At 37.2% G+C, this 20749-nt stretch overlaps 2 protein-coding genes across 10 annotated transcripts in view; one reads left to right on the top strand and one right to left on the bottom strand.

Annotated features, from left to right (window-relative positions):
• TPR (translocated promoter region, nuclear basket protein) overlaps window positions 1–1228 on the bottom strand; it is a 44943-nt gene extending 43715 nt beyond the window's left edge. For all 5 annotated transcript variants that reach the window (XM_084526993.1, XM_084526989.1, XM_084526991.1 and 2 more), the window contains exon 1: window positions 1023–1228. In XM_084526993.1, coding sequence (XP_084383119.1) covers window positions 1023–1173 — 151 coding nt within the window. In that variant the 5' untranslated portion in view covers window positions 1174–1228. The remainder of the gene's footprint in view (window positions 1–1022) is intronic.
• On the top strand, window positions 1176–17748 carry ODR4 (odr-4 GPCR localization factor homolog). Of its 5 annotated transcripts, none has more exons than XM_084527000.1 (14): window positions 1176–1299; window positions 2252–2384; window positions 2803–2934; window positions 3319–3414; window positions 4562–4668; window positions 5696–5732; window positions 5869–6009; window positions 6628–6723; window positions 7260–7325; window positions 8880–9008; window positions 9726–9816; window positions 11421–11606; window positions 15573–15665; window positions 16560–17748. In XM_084527000.1, exons 2-14 carry the CDS (start codon window positions 2286–2288, stop codon window positions 16625–16627), a joined length of 1341 nt encoding a protein of 446 aa, XP_084383126.1. In that variant the 5' UTR covers window positions 1176–1299; window positions 2252–2285; the 3' UTR covers window positions 16628–17748. The 5 variants fall into 5 exon arrangements, with proteins under 5 accessions (XP_084383126.1, XP_084383128.1, XP_084383127.1 ...); XM_084527002.1 differs by having other exon boundaries at window positions 1263–1299; window positions 2803–2942; XM_084527001.1 differs by lacking the exon at window positions 1176–1299 and adding an exon at window positions 1329–1786 and having other exon boundaries at window positions 2803–2942.
• The last annotated feature ends 3001 nt before the right edge of the window (window positions 17749–20749 follow it).

The raw sequence follows: 20749 nt of genomic DNA, 5'->3' as shown, positions 1-20749 counted from the left end.
CGTAGTGGGCTCAGTTGAGTCAACATAAAGATTCTTATGTCTTTAGATGTGAGAAAACAGGCTACCTCTACACATATAGAATGAAAGCCACATAAGTCTAGGTGTTGAGATTTAATTTGGAAAACGTTTAACAGTTCTTAAAAAAACAACTCTTGTGCTCTATGCTGCGTTTCTCGTAGCACTAGAAAAAAAAAAGATCTGAACTTTGATTCATCACCTGAAACACTCTGTCGCAGAGTTTAACTGTTAAATGCTTTGTTAAATCAGAGTTAATTAATCAGGCACAGTGGACTTGTAGGGAAGTACTGAGGGATTTTTTTTTATTTTTTTTTTAACTTATTTTATACTTCCTACCACATTTTAAAATTCCAAGTAATGCTGCCTTCCAGCTACCTGAGAACAACCAGCACACAAAAGAGACTAACGCGTTAAAACTTGTGATTTACCTTAACTTGACATGTCAAGTATACTTGCAGTATACGTACCGTACATTTTAATCACTTACTGTAGCTAGGCTTTTATCGTGAAACAGATAGAAAGGTTGAAGGAAAAATAGAATGTTTATGCCTAGTAAGTAAACTAACTTATTTTGTCAGCCATGTCCAGGGCTTACACTCATCTACCCTCCTTCCACTTTAGCTCTCCACAGCCATCAGTTTCTCCATGACCATGTAATCTCCAAACCAACACAAAGCCTTTGTTTGGATTAGGAGCACTTTACCCGGAAAGGTCGCAGTCTCCGGCGTGAAATTTAAAAGAGAAACTTGGGGAGTCGAGAGAACAAATCAGTACTGCTCCTCCACGAGGAGCTAACCGAAGCGAGGCACTGCCTCTGCAAATCTAGCGCAAAACGCTCCATGCGCCCATTTTGGAGAGGTTCTGATCCTATAGGAGACCTCGAGGGAGCAGCACCACGCTCCCCTCGCCGCCCCACGACGAGCGACCCCTCCGGTCCCGCTCCTCCCGTCAGGGGGCAGCGACGCTCCCGGCCCAGCCCCTGCTGCCCCTCGCCCCGCGCTTACCGCTGTCCACCTTGAAGCGCTCGTGCCTAGCCCGAAGCCCGTCGATCTCGCTCTGCTGGTCGGCCAGGAAGCGCTCCAGCTTGCCCTGCACCGCCTTGGGCAGCTTGGCGAGCTCAGCCCGCTCCAGGACCTGCTGCAGCACAGCCGCCATCTTGGCGCCGCACGCCGCACCTCCCTGCCCAGCCACCGCCGGGCGCCGCGCAATCTTCCTGCGCGGCGGCCGGCGCGCTGACGGGCACTTCCGCTTCTGGTCGGGCATCTCCGTCCGCCATCTTGGGTGAGGCCGCACCCCCAGTTGCCCCCCGAGCACGGCTGAAACGGCGCCGCGAGGCGCTAAGGCTTTGCGGCTGGGCCCGTCAGGGAACGGCTCGCTTCCGCGGGGCGTCCCGTGCGGCTGAGCGCTGCAGCGGTGGGGGGTGGGCGGAAGAGAGCGGCGCTGGGGCTTCTGCCGCACACAGCATGGCGGCCAGTCCTCTCTCTGCGTGGCCCGGGAGGCGGTGAGGGGGCGGCCGGGGCGGTCCTGGGGAGCAGAGTAGAGCCGAGCCGAGCCACTGTTGGTACGGCAGCACGGGCTGAGGCGCGGTGAAGAGCCGTGAGTTGCGGTCCGTGCCCGCTGTGTGCTTCGGCCCAGCTCTCAGCTGCAGCCCCGCCGGCCCCAGGCTGCTTTCGGCCGCAGGCGCTGCCCCCTCTGCTCCCCGGTGCCCACCGACCTCAGCCGCGGCACCTGGGGCCCTTCCCGGCACAGGGCTGCGTGTACGGGCGCGGTGAGTCCCCCTGTCCACGTGCTCTCCTGTGGTCACTGTAAAGACGGCCTCTTGGAGAGTTCACAGCCGCCTTGCTTTTAATTAATAATAATTAGGGCTAAATTTGCTCAGTGCAAACGTGCAGTACAGCTGCTCCCTCCCAGAGGGGGCTGCATGTGGAAGCAAACGCCCCGCTCATCTCTGATGTGACATGATGCAGAAAGAAACTGTTACTTGGAAGCATGTTTTTCCTGTCATTTTCCTCCAGGGTTTTAAAAAGCTTTCTTTCAAGTAAGGCTTGTGTGTACTTTTCCTTCTGTTTAGAGACTTGTGTTTTTAAGTTATAAAGAACTTGAAGTTCACGAAGATAGTTAATCTTTGCTAGATAAGAATTAATGTGTTCAGGATTTTTTCTCTGAGGCTTACTTTCATGTAACCGGTTTAGTTGCCACTATATACTGTGACTTCATGTGTCTTGTTTTGTAGGCTGAAAATGCAATACTGAGTCAAACCTGCAGCAATGGGTAGAACTTACTTTGTTGAGGAAGCTATTGGGCAGTATCTTTCAGACCTCAGCACGAAATTTAAACCTTATGTCACTGGCCTGTTAATAGGGCAGGTAAGTTTGTGAAGCTTGTAGCATACGTTTGTGTTAATAGGAGAAATTCCCCTTAGTTTTAATCATTGTTGTTAAGTCTATTAAATTGGATGACCATGCTATGACCAGAAAGGATGCTATAAAGTGTTTGCAGCATCAACTGAGTACTCAAGTTTCCTAAAACTTTTTTTTTTTTTTCCCTGAAAGATAGGACACAAAGAAAAGTAACTAAAAATCTCAGTTGTAAAACTTTGCATTAAAATCTCGTTTAGAGTTAAGGCAAATGAATCACACGAAGGAAGTAGTTTTGTGGCAGGTTATTACAGAGTTTAACGCTACATGCTGTAAGGCAGCTTTTAGATGTATTGTGTTACATAGTATATTACCAGATTTGATATAACCCTAAGGCTGTATTTGTTCATATTGATGTTCTTGAAAGTGTTCGTCACAAAGAGACTACGTTATTCGGGCTGTTCGAACACCTCCAAAGGAAGAGCAGAAGGAAGGCAACACCAGCCTTTCAAAACTGGAGTCCATTGATGAAGAATGGATCACCGCACATGCAAGTCAGGTAGCACAGTGAGTTACTGAAGGGGATGGGAGAAACAGAAAGGAAGTATAACGTACAGAAATTTCTATCACTTCAGTAATCTCTAGCCTCTTTCTCAAAGTAAAGGAACCTTTTTAGGCACACGGTCTGGTATATTAATTAAACCAAAGTACATGTATTTATTGTTTTCAAAGTTTATGATGAAACAGTGACCTGATAGGGCTGAAGTGGGAAAATCTGAAAGATACTCTCTTCTTCCATTTCAGAGGATGCGATATGGGAAAAACAGCCTTGCTTATTTTATTTCTGCTCTCTGCATACTTCTCTCATTAGGAATTTTTGGTATATAGACACCTTTGCTGGATATCTGATTTCTATTAATACATGTTCTTTTCTATTTTTAAGGTTTCTAGAATGCTTCCTGGAGGTTTATTAGTTCTTGGTGTATTTATTATTGCAACTCCAGAACTGTCAAAAGACAGTCAAAATGCTTTGCGCAAGGTAAGTAGAGGAAAGAGGAGGAAAGATGAGCATAATTTTAAGTGTGTAGCTGAGTAATTTTCTATTATTGTCTTCAGTAATCATGGTTGTTTACGCTTTTAGAAATAAAGCAGCAAAAACATTCTGTTTTGATTTCTGGTTTTGAGATTGAAACCTCAGAAACTGCTGTCCTTTGGGAGTGTATGGCAGCCCTCATTTGCTAGCTTTCTGTGTCTTACAGTGTTACTGCAATAGCAATTCTTCAAATATGCTATTTTAAGGTGCTTACTAAAAGTGGGCATTCTGTCTTAAAGAGAATATCTTTAGAGTTGCTTATATTAAGCTAAATCTTTGTAGCACAATCATTAGTAATGGTAGCCTATTATCTTTGTGGCTGATTGAATTGTTTAGAGGTACTTATAATAGTGTGAGACCTATAGTTCCGGTTTCTTTTAAAGGAATATTTTGTATATAAATGTTGACTTAGTCATGTGGGGTATTATATTTAAAAACTATTTGCTACTATGTCTAGTAACATGCCTTATTGTTACAGGATCAGAGCATCTAGTGCTGCATTCACTTCTTGTTCCCTAGATATAGGTTCATTTTCTTTTTTTCATAAGACAAACATAAGTGATTTTAAATGAGTAAGATTTAAAGCCTTGGGTCCAAGACTGAACGTTGGCAGTAGAATATAGTTATAGTGCAGCATAATCAGGTCTCAACAGTGATTATTGAAACTAGAAACCAACATGAGAAAATGATTTCTGTATAGGTGATCAGTGATTGCTGAATTCAAATTTGTTTATTGGCTTAGTAGCTGTCTTGCACAGCTGCCTTTCCTGATCCTTAACCCTTAAGAATAAAGCTGTAACACTTTTTCTAAGGAGAAAAGCATACAAATTACATATGTGCTTGGTTCAGTTTAAGAGGAACCTGAATGAAGTTTGCACAAGCAACTTTTTCTTTGGAGTATTAGTCTATGAATCTTTGCTGAATGTTCTTTTAATGTGATAATTTGGTGACGTATAAGCTGTGTTTTCAGTTTATCTATAGGCATGATATTGTTTGGCTTACAACTTTTAATGCATTACAAGTTCTGGTAAATAGTCTTGCACTATTTGTGTGGAAAAATCCATAATACTTAATACTGTTTTTTAATCTTTAGATAATCTTCTCAATAGAAAAGTCTTTGACTAAAAGAAGGCTCTGGAAACCTGCTGAGGAGGAAGTCTCAGACAGAGCAGCCCTTCAAGTTTGTTCTGCTACAAAGAAGTATCCTTTATTATGAGGCCACTACCCCCCAGTCTGTTTTTTTTCTAATTATTTTTGAATAAAAGATTGTGTTAAGATTCCCAGGATTCATTTGGCCCACAAGCCGTAAAAAGCAGTGTGTCTTCTGGTTTGCTCTATTCACTGCACCATGTCCATTTAACATATGTTGTCTGTGCTTAGTGTAACCAGTCACAAGGTTTGGTATGGCAGGTGCAGCTCTCTCTTTCTTGGTATTCTGCATGAGTACCTAGGATAGGGTATCAGACTGCTCATACTAGAAACTATATTTTTCTCTGGATTAGAAGGAATGGGTGTGCTATGTTTGGTACTTTTGATGTGGAAACTGCCAGGTGAAACTCTGTGTTCTGTTACCGATAGACATAACTGTTCTTTCTTTTTTCTTCAGAACTGGAATAGAGAACAAAGTTTTAGACTGGTAGATGAATTGGGAGGGTAAATTTGTTTGAGTTTGGGTAGACCAGTAAATTGCAATCACAGTTTTCTGATTAGCCATAAGTAAGGCTTCTGGTTTTCTCACTGCTACTAACAGTGCCTTTCACCAGTTTTCTTGATTTGTATAAAATAAAGGGAGCATCTGAAATACTGTACAACTTAAGATTGCAGTTAAGTGGTGCTCTAATGGTAGTGGGGAAGTGTCAAGCGTGTGGACACTAGTGCTGCAGAAGGATGTTGTGTCCGTTGATAACAGGATAAGCACAAGAAAAAGCAAGATTTTCCAGAGAAAAGTGAGAGAAACTAGGACAGATTGCAAATGTGTACATTGGTGGTTGTAAAAACACGTTGATCTTAGTACTTGTAAGAGATGGGACAGCATCACTATGGTAGTTTGAATTTACAGTCAAATGTATTTGTACTTTTTTTTTTTTTTTTTTTTTTTTTTCACTAATGAAAGATGCAAATTTTCTTCAAAGCATATACTGGAGAAGAATTTACTGTATAAAGGATAGAGTAATTGTTCTTACTTGCTTTTTACTTTTCACTGAATCTTTTTCTTTAAGTAGTGAAGAATAGTTTGCCGAACCTACGATGTACAAGATCCAAAGGTAAGTTTGACTTGTGTTTTTGCACAGCTTTTAATGCATGACAATGTTCAAAAAGGAACAACAAACAAACAAAAAAACATTATGTTAGTTATGTACTGTTTTGTATAGACACTTTCTTGTTTATTTCTTCGTTCAGAGTTCAGCTAAACCAGCAGATTGGAAATATCAGAGTGCTCTGTCTGCTTCCTGGTTGTCTTTGGACTGCACAGTAAATGTTAATATCCACATTCCACTTCTTGCTACTTCACCCAACCATGACTTGGAGAAGAATACCAAGGTAACTAACTGGTTGCACCAGCCTTGTATTTAATTTCTACAGTATTTTTTCTGCTGAAAATTACATGAGACAAAGATTTGAATACACAGTGTGAGTAGCTGAGTAGGACTAGTAAGCAGGGGATGTTTGACACTATTATTCATCTTTTAAATGTTATCTGAAGTTTCTGTGAAGCATTCCTAGTATGAAAAATGCTGACAGATATTTTTTTTTTCTGCTATGCTTAGTGTTGGCAGTTCCCTTTTCTCAGAATTATTGGCAAGGTCACGAGGATCCTAATTAAAGTCTCTTCCCTTTCACCTGGTGAAAGGTTGCACCCAGTTAAAATGGGTGGGGTGCTTTTAATACAAATTAACTTTAATAGAATTTACAAAAATATAATCATGTGTTGCATCTCTGGGGTAGCACTTATCCATTAAGAAATGAATATTTTAATATATTCTGAATACTTTGTTTTTAAGATTTGGTGTAGAAAAATATATAAAAGTATTTCATAGACTTTAGAACCTCCTCAGAGTAACTTCTGAAACATGTATTTCTCTAGTCTTCAGCATGATACTGTCCAAATCCTTTAGTGAAGTTCTTTTTATGAATTTTTTGCCTTTGCTTTTCTTAAAGAATGGATTAAATCGATGGTCAAAACAGATAGAGGACAGCGTTTTCCTGATCAATGGACAAGTTAAAGATGATGATACAGAGCTGCTGGAAGGACAGGTGAGTGCTGTACAACAAGGAATTAAACTCTAATAGATTTGTACTTAGAACTCCTTGTGTAATAAAACAGTGAATTGGAGGTCTTCTGTACAATGTTGGTTGATGCAAGTGGCCTCTTGCAAATAAGTAATGCACAAGACTCCTTGTTTTCCCATCCTCACTGCAATAAATTGCCTCTTCTTCCTCTACCACAGTAAAAGCAATTATTGTGTGTGAAGTCTGACTAAACATTTTTCTATATGTTGTCTCTGGCTTTTTTGCCTCATTAAACAACCTGAGTCAGGTGTAAATGCAGGTGATGAGATTTCTAAGACCTATGTTTGTCAAAATGCTCAATAAATAGTGGTTGCCATGTTCATATCTCCTTTGAGTTTTGTAATTATGTTCTCATGGCTGTTTTCCATAAGTTTCTGTCTCTTAAAGGCTATAAACTAGGGCACATTTTATGTTATTGTGAAGATAACTGTAAAGTAGCTTGACGTAACTGATTCAGGAAGATTTTTCCTATTTCATCTGACATACTCATTTTCTCTCAGAAAAAGTTAAGAGGAAATACTCAATACAGCACTCAGATTTCTGACGTCAAGGTTTTGACACAGCTGGTAAGTAGTGCACTCTGATACAATACAATAAAAAATGAAAGAACATTTTTAAATGTTGTCTAGAAATCCAGCTTAATTTATCGCAAGGTATTTTCCCCGTTGGATATTGACTGTGAAACTGACTATGGACAGATTGGAATGCTTTTTGTCTTTGAAATTATCATAGTGTGATAGTCATGTTGTATAAGAATTGCACAATATAGTTGTGAGGAAAATTTGAACCGCTGGTTAGAGAAATTAAGTCCTACGAACTAATTCAGTTAATAGTAGGACACCTGTACCTCCCTGCATACAATATGTTCACAGTGACTGCATTCTGATGTTCAGAATGAACCCCATGCTTTAGTTTGTCATGGCTATCTTCGGACGTTTACTTGAATGCTTTCATCAGAAGCTCAGTCACTGGTTTGGGGTTAAGATACAGATCCTGTGAGCTGAATCATAATCTGGAGCTGTTGGGTCTGTATTAGAAGTTTCCACTCCAGCCGAGCTTATGTTGATGTGACATTTTAATTAGGTGCCCCAGCCATGTTTGTAAAGCCCAATGTATAGGCATTGTTTTGTAGGCTTCCATTTGTAAACAGGTCAACCTGTTTTGGCACATAGTATTCTCTAAAGTTGCATCTAGAAAAGCATTTATAAAGTGTCATTTTTAAAACTTGAGAGAAACTAACGTACTTTTGTTGATACCTTGCTCCAATGGTTAATTGCTTCGGAGGAAGGAAAGCTTTTTATTTTGACATTATTGTAGACTCATAGAATGGTTTGGGTTGGAGGGGACCTTAAGGATTATCTGGTTCCAACCCCCTGCCATGGGCAGGGACACCTCCCACTACAGCTGTGTGCTCAAAGCTCCATCAAACCTGGTCTTCACTTCCAAGGGTGGAGCATCTGCAGCTTCTCTGGGCAACCTGTTCCAGTGCCTCACCACCCTTATAGTAAAGAATTTCCTCTTCATATCTAATCTAAATTTACCCTTTTAATTTAGAACCATTACGCTTTTTTAAAAGGTTTCCAGTCATGACATGAGTCAGTTAAGCAGTTCATGTGGAAGTTACGAATCCACTTGTTTCCAGGTATTGTCTTAACGAGTACATTCTAGAAAGCATTTTGTTTTGGTAATCAGGTTAACTATTTGTACGCAGCAGCAATTCGATACAGTTCTGAACATGACCAGATTTGTGACTTACTGCTGATTGATGGGATGGCTTTCAGGATACCCTAGGTTATGCTTACTACATAGTAAATGTATAAACCTCTAAATAATAAGAATAAAAAAAAGCCACAAGCCACTTCCCTGAAAGGTTTAAGAAATCCTAAAATCACAAAATATGGAATGTCTGGCAAAGTAAATACATCATACATAATGGAAAAGGAGAGAGATTCTTAGTTGTAGCTAACAAAACAAACAAACAAAACCCAAAAAATTATGAGGGAAGACAGATTATGTGTAAACATCTTAAGGTATGCTATTAATTTCCTTGTTCTGTTTTTTTCTTAATCATGCTGCAAGTGCCTAGGTAACAAGATAAAATTGAAACATTTATTTTTCAGTCCCAGGGTTCAAGTCATAGATCAACGGCAACAGTCCAAGTCTGCAGTGGTTCCATAAATCTCAAAGGTGCTGTGAAATGCAGAGCCTACGTGCATAACAACAAGCCAAAAGTTAAAGAAGCTGTTCAGGTAGTGAAAAGGTGAACTAGCAGTTCATCAGATTTGTGTTTTTGTTTTTTTTCCAAAATACTTGAAGTTTATCATACCGTTTTTTCTTTTCCAAAATTGTAAGGTCTAAACTGGTGTTGCAACATTCACCTCTTGAACTTAAAGGTTTGTTTCTGAAATCAATTGTGTGTGTGATAAATTCAATTCCTTTCTCGCTTTTAGCAGATAGGTCTTCTGTTAATGCTATTCTCTGGTGAATCTTTGCACAATTCATAAACATGATTAGGCAGTGACAATTCTTTTTTAAATTAAGAAAATATTTCAGACTGTATATTTATGTACACATAAATGAGAAAATCTAGTTTTGTTCAGTGTTTTTTCTTGTTTCTTATTAAATCAATGCCTTGATTTTCTTTTGTTTTTAGTAGTAATTTTTAGTTTTTAATTTAGAAATTCAGAAAAAAAAAATAGAAATTTTTAATTTAAAAAAATTCAGAAAGTTTTAGTTCTATTTTTTTTGTCTGCTTTCATCTTTGCTTTGTTGTTTTCTGGTTTATATTCTTGTGATGTTAGCTTGTCTTTATTGTACTTTTAATTCTCTTTAGAGTGTTTATTGTCTGGAAAACTAATCTTTCAACAAGGACTTCACCTATGAGGGACTTCTTTTGTTGTTTCTTACTAGTCAAAAGGTTTGCAGATGTCTTTTATATTGCTCATGCTTTGTCTTTCTCTTTGCAGGCTTTGAAAAGAGACATAATAAACACATTGAATGATCGTTGTGAAATACTGTTTGAGGATCTCGTTATAAATGAAGGACCTCACAAAAAAAGTAGGAATTCATGGAAAAATCCATTTACACTTGCAGTGAATTTTGTGTTTTTATAGAAGAATCAGCTGGCATACAGAATTTCCACTATACTTAGAGCAGCGTAAAAAGCAAATGGCACAGTTTCTATTCGGCAGCCCTTACTTTTTCTTAAATCCAGAGAATTTGGTTAAGTTTCTATATGTTCATTGGTATCACAGTTTTCAAACAAACTTTGTGTTCAGTTCTAACCACAAAATGCAGTTTCAGCCTCTTTCTCAATGATTGTGAATTCTCTAATTTTTTTTATAATTCTGTAGTTGAAGCTCCTGTTATTGAACTCCTAATTGTAACTAGCACACTAGTGCTGTGTGTTTTTTTTTTTTTACATCTCCCTATGGTATTCCTATTAATATTGAAATTAAAGATACAAAGTTTGTCAAGATTAAAGAACGAGCCGGACATGGCTTTATTCTTACATTATCCGTATTATGAATGCTAGTGGACGTGATCTTTGAAGTCCAGTACTTCATCTCTGTTAAATTAAATATTGCATTATATCTGGTCATTATGTTGTGCAAAAGTATCCTAACTCTCATTTTTTAATTAAATATGCAAATATATCATCCATGTTGGCTCTTCCCACAGAACTTCTAATCACTTCAGATTTCATTTTATAGGCTTGGTATCATTTAAAGAAGTAGATCGTACTTCAATACCACTAATAATTGCTAAATCGCTTTGGCTTGAATTTATCAGAGCATTCTAACAGAAGCCAGAACATGATGCAAGTTGATCTCATGACAATAAAAGTTGTCCTGATTATATTAAAAACCGATGGGATGTGTACAGAGACCAAATCTGCTAGGTCATGCTGGATGATTCTTTAAACTTCTTTGAGACAGTGTTATCACTATTATCTACTTTTTTTTTAAATATTAGTTGAAATATCTGTTTGAAGATCATATATAGAGGACAACCTTGTAGGAGATAGGATCTTTTGTAGTGGTTTTAGAAAAGATGGAAAAGAAATAGAAACAAGTTGATTGTATAAGGAAAAAGAACTTGTGTTCAAAATTATCATTTACTTTAGGATAACAGTTCTTTTTGGTGTACTAGTAATGTAGAATGGTATGTCAGCTAACTTTTATCTGAACTCCGTGCTTTAAAGTTGATGCTTTTATTTGCATGCAGTTTTCAGTTTCCTCTTTAGATGGCACCCATGCTTTGTGGTTGCGAACATGCAAAAAAAGCAGCCAAGTGTTTGCAAATCCTCTCTGTTGTTGAAATTATGTGCTGTCCTGCTTATCTTAAGTCTTTCCCAGAGTTCTTTGGCTAGTTATTGTAAACATGATAAAAAGTCTGTTTAACATTTTATAGTCTATTTTGGAGGTCTCTCAGATATTTCTGGAGAGAGTAATGTGAAAACATAAATCAGTATAATCGCAGCCAGAACTTTCATAAAATAGTAACAACTAAACAAACCATGCTTGAAATCAGGATTTTTACATGGAAACCTTGAGCAGGTCTTTTGCAATAGCTTTGTTTCTCTGTCAGAGATTAATTAAGAATCTTATCATAACTGACAAGGCATTTATTTGGAGGTATTTTTCCCCATTTTCTCTTAGATTTTGAGAGGGTATATCATGTCTTACCTCAGAGACTGTTTGTCCCTTTTGCTGGATCCAGTGTGATGCTCAGTGATTATAAGTTCGGTGATGAGGCTGCTGTAGAAATTCAGGAACGTTTTGTTGAGATGTTGGACCAATCTGTGCAAGATGAAGATATCCATATAGCAGAAGAACTTAACACAGGTAAACAAAGTATCTGAGAACTGGGATAGAAGGAATCTGTGATTACTGAAATGTTGACTAATATCATAGGCCTGTTTTTCCCAGATATGGAATGTAGTATGTTTAAGGTTGGTTTCCTTGTCAAGCTTAAACATCTTGTTATATAAATCTAATTACATTTTGTATGTATTTCTGAAAAATGGTAAGGGTTCTTGCAGCTTCTGAGTTTGGCTTGTAACAGAGTGCTTGCCCTCCAGAAAAAACTATGCTTTTTCATTGCTTGCATTATCTGTGCAACTATGGTTGCAGCCTATGAAGTTCAGACATATAGTAGAAGATGAAACTGTTAGCAAAAAAAAAAAAAAAAGTCTTTCAAGAAGTTTGCATGATAAGACCCCTTCAAAAATATCAAGTCCCTTCTTTGTTCTGAGCATTGTAATTTATGTACCAAATATGGTGCTTCAAAATTGAAGTTTTGTGGTTCATTTGAAAGGGAAAGAAAATCAACAGAGATTTTCATCTACTTATAAGTTTATGATCTGTCTGAGACATTTTTTAATACAGCTATTGTTATAACTGTTTATTTTTTTCTGAATAATCTGACTTAAATTGTTTCATATTTTTTCCATATGAGTTTTATTTTAACGTTGAAGCCAAATCTGTGAAATGGATCTAGTAATACTTCCTGTCACCTCTTGGAAGAGATTCCTCCCACATGTCGTTATGAGCTACTGGTTAGAGTTTTGTAACATGAATACAAAAAAAGCCTCAGTGATTCACAGATAATAGCAGTAAACACTTTTTTATATTGATACTTGTGGGCAAAAAAAGGAGATGTTTAGCCAACATGCGCTCAAAGTTCAACTGTGATTACTTATACTCTGTGTACTCAGGGTTTTTTTTGTATTTCTTAATTTGAGAACTAACCACAAATTCATATGTCTTTTTGAATAAATCAGTATTCCTAGGTGTTAGCTAAACCTGTTAGCAGTGAATGACTCCTCAAGTTGAGAAGTAGAAGATGTCCACAGCTCAAGAGCCTAAAGAAAAAACAGTAAAGCCAATAAAAATCTGCCTTGTATTATAAGAGTAACTTTAGTAATCTTAAAGCTAATTGTTAGTGAGCATTAAACAATTAGCATAACTTAGGGAAGTAAATTAATATTGTTGTAGCAGCACTAAAGGTAGGTGTGTGTGGGGAAACATGATGACTCAGTTGGGGTTTATTGCTTATGTAAGGATGTATGATCTGGAGGCAGGAGGAAAGCATAATTTAGACTAACAGTAATGCATCACAAAGATTTGATGCCACTAATATGTCTAAAGTGATGTCCAGATACCCAAATTCACTTTGTCAGCTGTTCTCATCACTTGCTGGTTATAGGGCTAGGCACATGGTATTTCTTTAATGTGAATTAAAGTAAACATATAGAAGAAGAAAGGGGAAAAACATACTAAAATGATTTCAGAAAAAAAAGTTAAGACCTGTTAAGAACTGACCTTGTCCCAGTGAACACCTAAATGTTTGTCTATAAGAGTGAGTTCTGTTAACAGTGGTGGTGGCAATAATGCTATGAACGCCGTGCTGTTTGATTCTGATAATTATCGCTGTGAAATTATTAGCTTGTCATTTGTTAAAATGCCTCTTCATTTTTATTAATCCTAGGAGGCCATTTTAGAAATTAGACCTGTTAGCTGCCTGCTCTTCCCACCCCCCCACTATTATCTATTGTAAAGAAAAGCATTCATTTGGCAGCTTGACTTTTATTGTTACTTTGAGATGAAGTTTTCATAGATTGCTGTAAACATGTTTTTGTGGCATAAATTTGGGGTTTCCTTTGTGTATTCACAGTGCATCATCCTAATATGGGTGGGATTTGTTGTTTCTCAGAGCTTGGAGCTGGCTTTAGTAATGACAGTCAATATTCACTAATACTATAAATTGTTTTGCTGTGAGTTTTGACGTCTTTCTGTTTGTATCCCAATTATTGTGGTTTTAGACACCAACCTTGAATTAACTGTGGGAATTATTTCCATTACAAAATTGTGGGGAACCTTTGCTTTTAAAAAGTACTGTTTAAAATTCAAAAAAATGAGCAGGCTTTTTAAATGATACTCTTTAAAACAGGAAACTTGTCAAGAAGAACATCCAGTCAATGCAATGTTAAGATTTTTTTTTTAAACGGCATTTAGTCAGCACATATGACAAAGATATTTTGAGAGGGTCAGGTGTGCTTTCTTAATATGGCCTGCTGCTGTCTCCTGCAGTTCTGTTCTCCTAATTCTTTGAACAGCTCTCCAGTGAGGTCGCTATGGGCCATGCTTTAAAATTGTTACTTGGAAAAGAGAACAAAAATGACCTATTTGTAATTGAAAGGTATAAACGTCTCTAACACTGTGGTTTCAAGGTATTTAGTACTTTAATACATGCAATTGAAAGCTCTGCATTTATTATTGGCTTTACTAAATCCCTGTTCCTCCTTGGGGTGGGGGATGTTAAATACACTGAGTAGATGAGGTGGTGGTGGTAATCTCTTCCCCATCTTTGTTAGAAAATTGAAGAATTAATGAAGAATTAAGGATTCATATAATTGGTAATGGAAAGCTTCTGCTTTCAAAAACTCCTTGTGATTTATACCACAGCTGCTTCAAATACAGGCCTTCCATAACTTAATGGTATAAATACCTTCAGTAACTAAATAGCTTGTGTTTTTTTTTTGTTTTTTTTACTGCTTCTTTCCTTTTTTTTTTTTTTTTTTCCCTGAGCAAGTGAGCTTTGTTGCCTTGATGTGCAGCTTCAACAGTTTCTTTCAGAGAGGTGTAACTGTCCTTAAAACAGTGGGTAAAAAAAAAAATAAAGCTAAAGGGCCCAAACTGACCTACTTGCTCATCAGAAATAAAGGAGAAGGTAATCTGCTGGATCTAGGCTTCAATGGGGACCCAAGAAATATGGTCAACTTCTCTAAAAGTAAGATGCTATTTAGGGAAGTGAAAACTATTAAGTACTTTAGAGAGAATGTGATGCTCTTATTTTGCTGGTTAAGGTATTTACTTGAAAAGCTATCTTGTAACAGTTAATAGCTTATTTAATGTATGCTTATTTAATGTATGCATACATATGTATGAAGGAGATATCTGCAACTTGTTTTCCTTTGCACAGAAAAAATAATGATGAAACGGCATCCTCAAATGGACTTTAAAGTGATGATAATTCCCATTCAAAAAATCACTCCCATGCATTGAAATTTTTTGCCATTATTTTATGTATTTTGTGCAGGTTGCAGAGACGTCTTAAAGCTGTGTTTATGCTTGGTGTGTGTGTGTATGTGTGTGTATATATGTATATACATATATATACTGTTAAGTTTCATATCAAACAATTCTTAACTGCTATGCTGTAGTACATCCTATACGAAGCCGGTCGATTCAGGGGTAGAAATGGCTAAAAACAGTTTGTAAAAGATGAGTTTGAATGCTTTTTTTGAAACTGAAGATATTGTGCAAGTCAGACTTAAGATTCTGAAGATATGTATACATGACTCATCCTACATGACAGAAACAGCCCATCTGATCACACACTTGGTTTATACGTTCCCCGATATTTTATGATAAAGTACTTTTCCATGAATCATTAACACATGAATCATAATGGGATGTGCCTTGTATTAGTCAGCTATGCAATTTGTAATTAAAGCAGATTGACAATCTCACTCTGGAAATGGGAAATCCATTTATTATTTAGATCAATATTTTGTAGACATGATAATTGGCACTGCTGTATTTTTTTTCCTCTTTGTTTTCAGAACAGGAGCAGTTTGTTAGTCTGTCTCATATGTCTGGGGTAGCTGCTGTAGCATTTCTACTAGAATAAACTGTTGTTTCTAACATAAATATACTTTGTAAAGTTGATAGTATTTTGCATTAACATAAGTATGAAATGCAGATGTTAGCTTTTCACCTGGTATTGTTCACTTGATTTCCATGCAGTTGATATTTGTCCAGTTACTGAAAACACAGATGACACACAACAGAAACAACTGACAAAAGCAACGTTGCTGATGAAACTGCAACAAAATATGGGTATGTTACTTCATTGTTTCTGCTGTGGCAAATCAGAAATTCTAATGGGTTCTTTTCACTAAAGTTTGCTTCCATGGTGGTGGTGTTATTCTCACAGCTGGCAAGGTTAATTTAAAAATGTCTTAATCCCTCCTGCTGTCCTAATGCAACAGCTTTTTAAAGATGTGCCCTGATTTCACAGCTGTAGAAGCAGGGCGTTTTGGGGGAGGAAAGAACTGCAAGCTGCTATTTGAACAAAACCAGTGCTTGCAGTTTGTTCAGCCTACAAGTTGATACAGAAAGCTTAAGTAGATTTTCCTTTGTTGGAGAGCCATCACTTCTATAATTCTGTAGTTGGAAAAACAAAACTACAGTTGAGTGGCTTGTTCAAGTAGGCATATCGTGAAATTGGCTAGTGACTTATTAAGCTTCTTCTTATGCTGATAAATATGTATGGGCTTGGGTGGTAATTGTCAGCCTCAGAAACTGGGGGAAGAGCAGTCGCAGAACTCCTCCAACTACGACATCTCCATGATATCCCTTGGTCTAGCTCTCATGCATCTGGCTGCACTTATTGGAATTCTCTTTGCTGTGAGCTTTGACTACCTTTTTGTCTTATAATAATTACACTTCAGTCATCAAAACAATATCATTTGTTTTCCGTTAATTCTTAAGCCTAGAACATGGTAACTGGAAGATTAAAGCAGAAGAGTATTAATTTCTGTTTGTTTTGCATATAACCATGTTTTCCTGTGAATCATCAGTCCTTTTTTTTCCTGTACTTAGCTTTTGGGGTGGTTTTTACTGTTTTTCCTCTTGCTTGTCATTCACATTGACCCTGCCCTCCACACCCTAGCTGCTCATGACTGTGCTGCCACTGCCACTCATTGAATTATTTTCTTTTGTTGTTTTTAGGTGTGGTAATAGCAGCTGCTGTTGCAGTCTTTGCATCAATCTTCTCTTTCAATTACTTCAGTGACTGAAATCAAGAAAAAGAAGCCTCATTGACATATTGATCAGTAATCACACTTACACAAGACTGAAACATCTGAGTTTAATACATTAGTAACTGAGAATTGTTACTCAAATGACACCAGTTAGATGTGCAATATAAATTCTAATGATACCTTCAGCTACCTTGTTCCAGCACATAGTTACTATATCAGGTAGCCAGTGAATCAAGTTCTTAAGAAGCTAGCTCTACTACTGTGTATAAATTAATTAATAGTAGTATGCTCTAGAAAGAGCCCCTAAACCAATACAGAACCTCAATTTTTCTCCGACTTGCTATTTTAATGTAAAATGCTCCTCATGGTGTTTTTCAGGCTATTGGTAATACTAGCAGAGTTTCCCGGTATGGGAATTCTTGCTTTAGAGGTTCCATTGTTAAGAGAAATCTTATCTCATTAAACTTAATTAGGGAAAAACTAGGTTTTATGAAGCCAACATCTCACCACATGCATTTTTAGGCAATATTAGTTAACTGTCTTACTAGGTGTACAAATAGTTTCTGGTAGACTAATTCAGACTGTAAATACCTTAGTTTAAGACCCGGAAAACTCAGAAATCAGTAAAATATATTGAACTTCTGGGATATAGATATGCTGTCTTTTACTTGCTGACTTCTGATGACAATTTCTCTGTCCAGTCCTGATTCAGTCATCTTTCTCTTAAAATGTTAACTATTTCAGCAACAGCTTCATCTATGTAGCTCTAATTATCTTTTAGATAACTAAGTTGTCAAAATTTGTTTGCTAATCATGACTTATAGAATATAAGCAGATAATTTTTCATTATAAGATATTCTCCTGGGTATGTTAGGCGATAACATTATTGTAAACTTGCCATGAGGAAAGCAGGAGGAAGGAAAAACTCCAGTGAAATTAGTAAAGGCAATGCATATATAAAATATGATGTTTGTTTGGATCTGAATTACAATAGAATAGAATTCCAGATTTTAGGGCATTTTAATACCACTGCAAATTTCTTTTTAGTGTAAAGGTTCTGGAGCACTATGGAAAATAAACACTTAGGTTCTAAAGCATAATCAAGTATGTATTGATACCTTTAATAAAAGGCAACAATGAAAAGGATGTATTTTAAATCCTCTTGTCTCTGTATTCTGTTTTCACATATTTGTTAAAATTATCTGCTTTGAGTGTTGAACTGTGTTTTGGGACACAGTGCTATCTTCTGTGCTCAGTATTGCTCAAGTAGAGCCTCTCAGGGAAAAGTGAATGTTATAATTGGAAACACTGCTTTCAGGTAAGTCCTTCAGCTGCTGCATATTTTATAGATGCGTGTTGCTCTGTGCAAATGAGTGGAATCAGTATACAAAGTGACATTATGCAAAAGCAGTCAATTCCGGCACTCCTATGGTGGAATTTGGGTGCTGTCCAGAAAATGAGATGAATTTACCGATGTGCTTCAAAACATGCTTGGTCTAAAAATTGTTCTACTACAGCCTATATAAGAAGGTAGGGCAGGGTAATAATGGGAAGAAACAGTTGGGTTTTTTTCCTTACCTGTCATTCTATTTGTCTCATTCCTGTCTGGGTCTCTGGAGGACCAGGGCTTGATTTCGTAGAAGTTCCCTCTTGCTTTTTTAAACAAGCATGCTCTTAAACTTGTATCCACTTGATATTTTCTTGCCCAAGTGTGGCTGTTGTCTGGCTTACTTAATGGTTAAATGATTTGGTATGAGATTAGAAAAAGCGTGATCTTTGTACCCTAAACAACAACAACAAAGTCACTAAGTTGCACCCCTCTTGCCAGTCTCCAGCTGGAGTTTGCCTGCAGTTTCTGTGGGTGTATTTTACTCAAAACTAAGCCAAGGAAGGGGGAAGTACAACATTTGAGACACTTGCACCCGAAAGGAAAATTGTCATGAAATACTCTTCCTATGGCTCTTCGTTGTGTTTGGCAGCTCTGGTACAAAAAGTACAGCTTGTTTAGATGTTCCATGGTTCCCCTTGCAAAGAACTCTATTCTCCCTTCTACATGCAGGCATATTTCAAAGTGTACTAAATGATCTTTGTGATGTTATCACATTAATTGTAAAATTAAGCATTCAGTTTATAATTTCCTAAGTATCAAGGATCTATGATAGTTTAGTATTGTAGTTTGAGGTTGGAAGAAGGTGAAGAAAGAAGTTGCCCTTGATGAGCTTTCTGCTTTAATAAAGGAGACTGCATTTTGTAACTACCTGTGCAGTAAGAAAACAATTCAACCCCATCAAAGCAAAAATGAGTAATTTGACTTGTATCTACAGATTGTGCCTTCCAGTCATCCTGCTGTGAGGAAATAGTGGTTGTAGAAGAAAGCAGGTTCTCACTTGTTTAAGAATTATGGAAGGGATTTCATTGTCTTCTTGCTTCCCATCCCTTTTGCACTGTTAGGCCATTGACAACCTGAGATAATGATTTATTTTAAGGAAGATTAAAAGGTATGTGTTAGAAAAAAGAAAAGCAAACTTCTAAATGTCTATTTATTGACTTATTTAACTTTTGTTCAGGTCTTACGTAGGCACATCCCTTTCCTGATAATTAGACAATCTAAAGCTTTCCGTGTGTGAAAATACCATTGTGACTGAAATAGAGCTTGATTAACTCGTAACTATATCTGCAAACAGATTTTTATTGTAATGTGCAAGAGTCTAGAGGAGCTGTTGGAACTTCCATGTCAGAAAAATCTGGCTCCTCTAAATGTAGTTCTAAAATTGAAATTGTGAAATACTTTAAACAAACTTTATTCTCTCTGCTTGTCCCTTTAATTCATCAGTATTTCTTTTGCTGTTTACATCTAGAAGCTTCAATTCTAAGGGTTATCTTTCAGCATGTCAATAACTGACGTGCACCTACTAGAGCTTCTATTCTCAGTCTGATCAGCAGTGACACCACTGATAATTAGGGTCCCCACCTTCATTTTTGTTTGTGTTGGTGTGTCTGAAGGTGTGCAGGGTCTCTGCCACTTTGAGTCAAACAGAAGAATAACTGTAGATGAGGATAGCAGGAAGGCTGCTCCCATGTGCTTGTTAAAACATTTACTACTTGTTATTCAAGAGTCTCCTGTACAGTAGGATGATGTTTGAGTCAAGTCTTGCTTTTTGTTTTTAAGTTTCTAGTATGTGTTTTCTGTTTGTTTGTTTTCCCTGCAGAAATAGGGATGACTGCTGTGAGCACAGCTTTATATGAAACTTAGTCATGAAGTTCTGTTGAGGCTTGGTGTCACATTTATTTTTTTTCTTTCTTTTTTTTTTTTTTAATTACAGGTGGAAAGAAATCCTGCTTAAGCATGCTTAATCTGTCTTTTAAATTGGATTGTCAGCTTGTTTCTTACAACTAGCTATTAATGTAACTTCTGGGTTGGTTATTGTTTCTAAGGGTTTTTTTGCTTTCAGTCTGGTTTCTCAAAAAAATGAGACTTATGTGAGTAGACTGCTGGTGTGCATCTCCTCTGAACTTTTGAACCATTTTTGATGAAGAGGGAGAGTTCTCAAGAGTGTTAACCTCCAGCCAGTTATGTGGAGGTTTTCTGGTGTGTAAAGGACAAACTTTTCATACCTCCTGTTTCAAACATTTCACCCAGGACAAATGTCCTGCTATTTAGGGAGCTATTTTTTTTCTGACGATCAGAAGGTAATTTGTTATTTTCTGTATAACCTGCTATATTGAGATTTTCAAAATGTTAGGTATACCTGCAAAGAGTAGCTTTTTGAAAATTTGACATGCTGATGCAAATGAAATACTAAGATTTAGGTGCTTTTAACTGAGGGGTAAGCATCAATGCTTGTTGAAGGGGGAAAAGGTCTGCTGTAAGGGAAGAGAGTGGTGCCAGCATTATTTCATCAGGACATCCACCAGAAAAGAACTTATATCACGCTTGTATTCATAAAAAAAAAAAAAAAAAATAAAAAAAAATATATAATACTGAAATCGCGGAATTTTGGGAAGGTACTGTTTGACACTTCTTGGTGAAATGAAATCATGAATTGCTTTACAGATTGAAAGACATTGTGTTGCTGAGATACAAAACTTCATATTGCTTTATTTATGTGAGGTGGTGTTTTGAATGCTCCATTAAAACATTAACCCATAACAAAACAA

Source organism: Aythya ferina, assembly GCF_964211825.1.
Source record: "Aythya ferina genome assembly, chromosome: 8".
NCBI lineage: Eukaryota > Metazoa > Chordata > Aves > Anseriformes > Anatidae > Aythya > Aythya ferina.
This window is presented reverse-complemented; position numbering and strand designations above follow the sequence as displayed.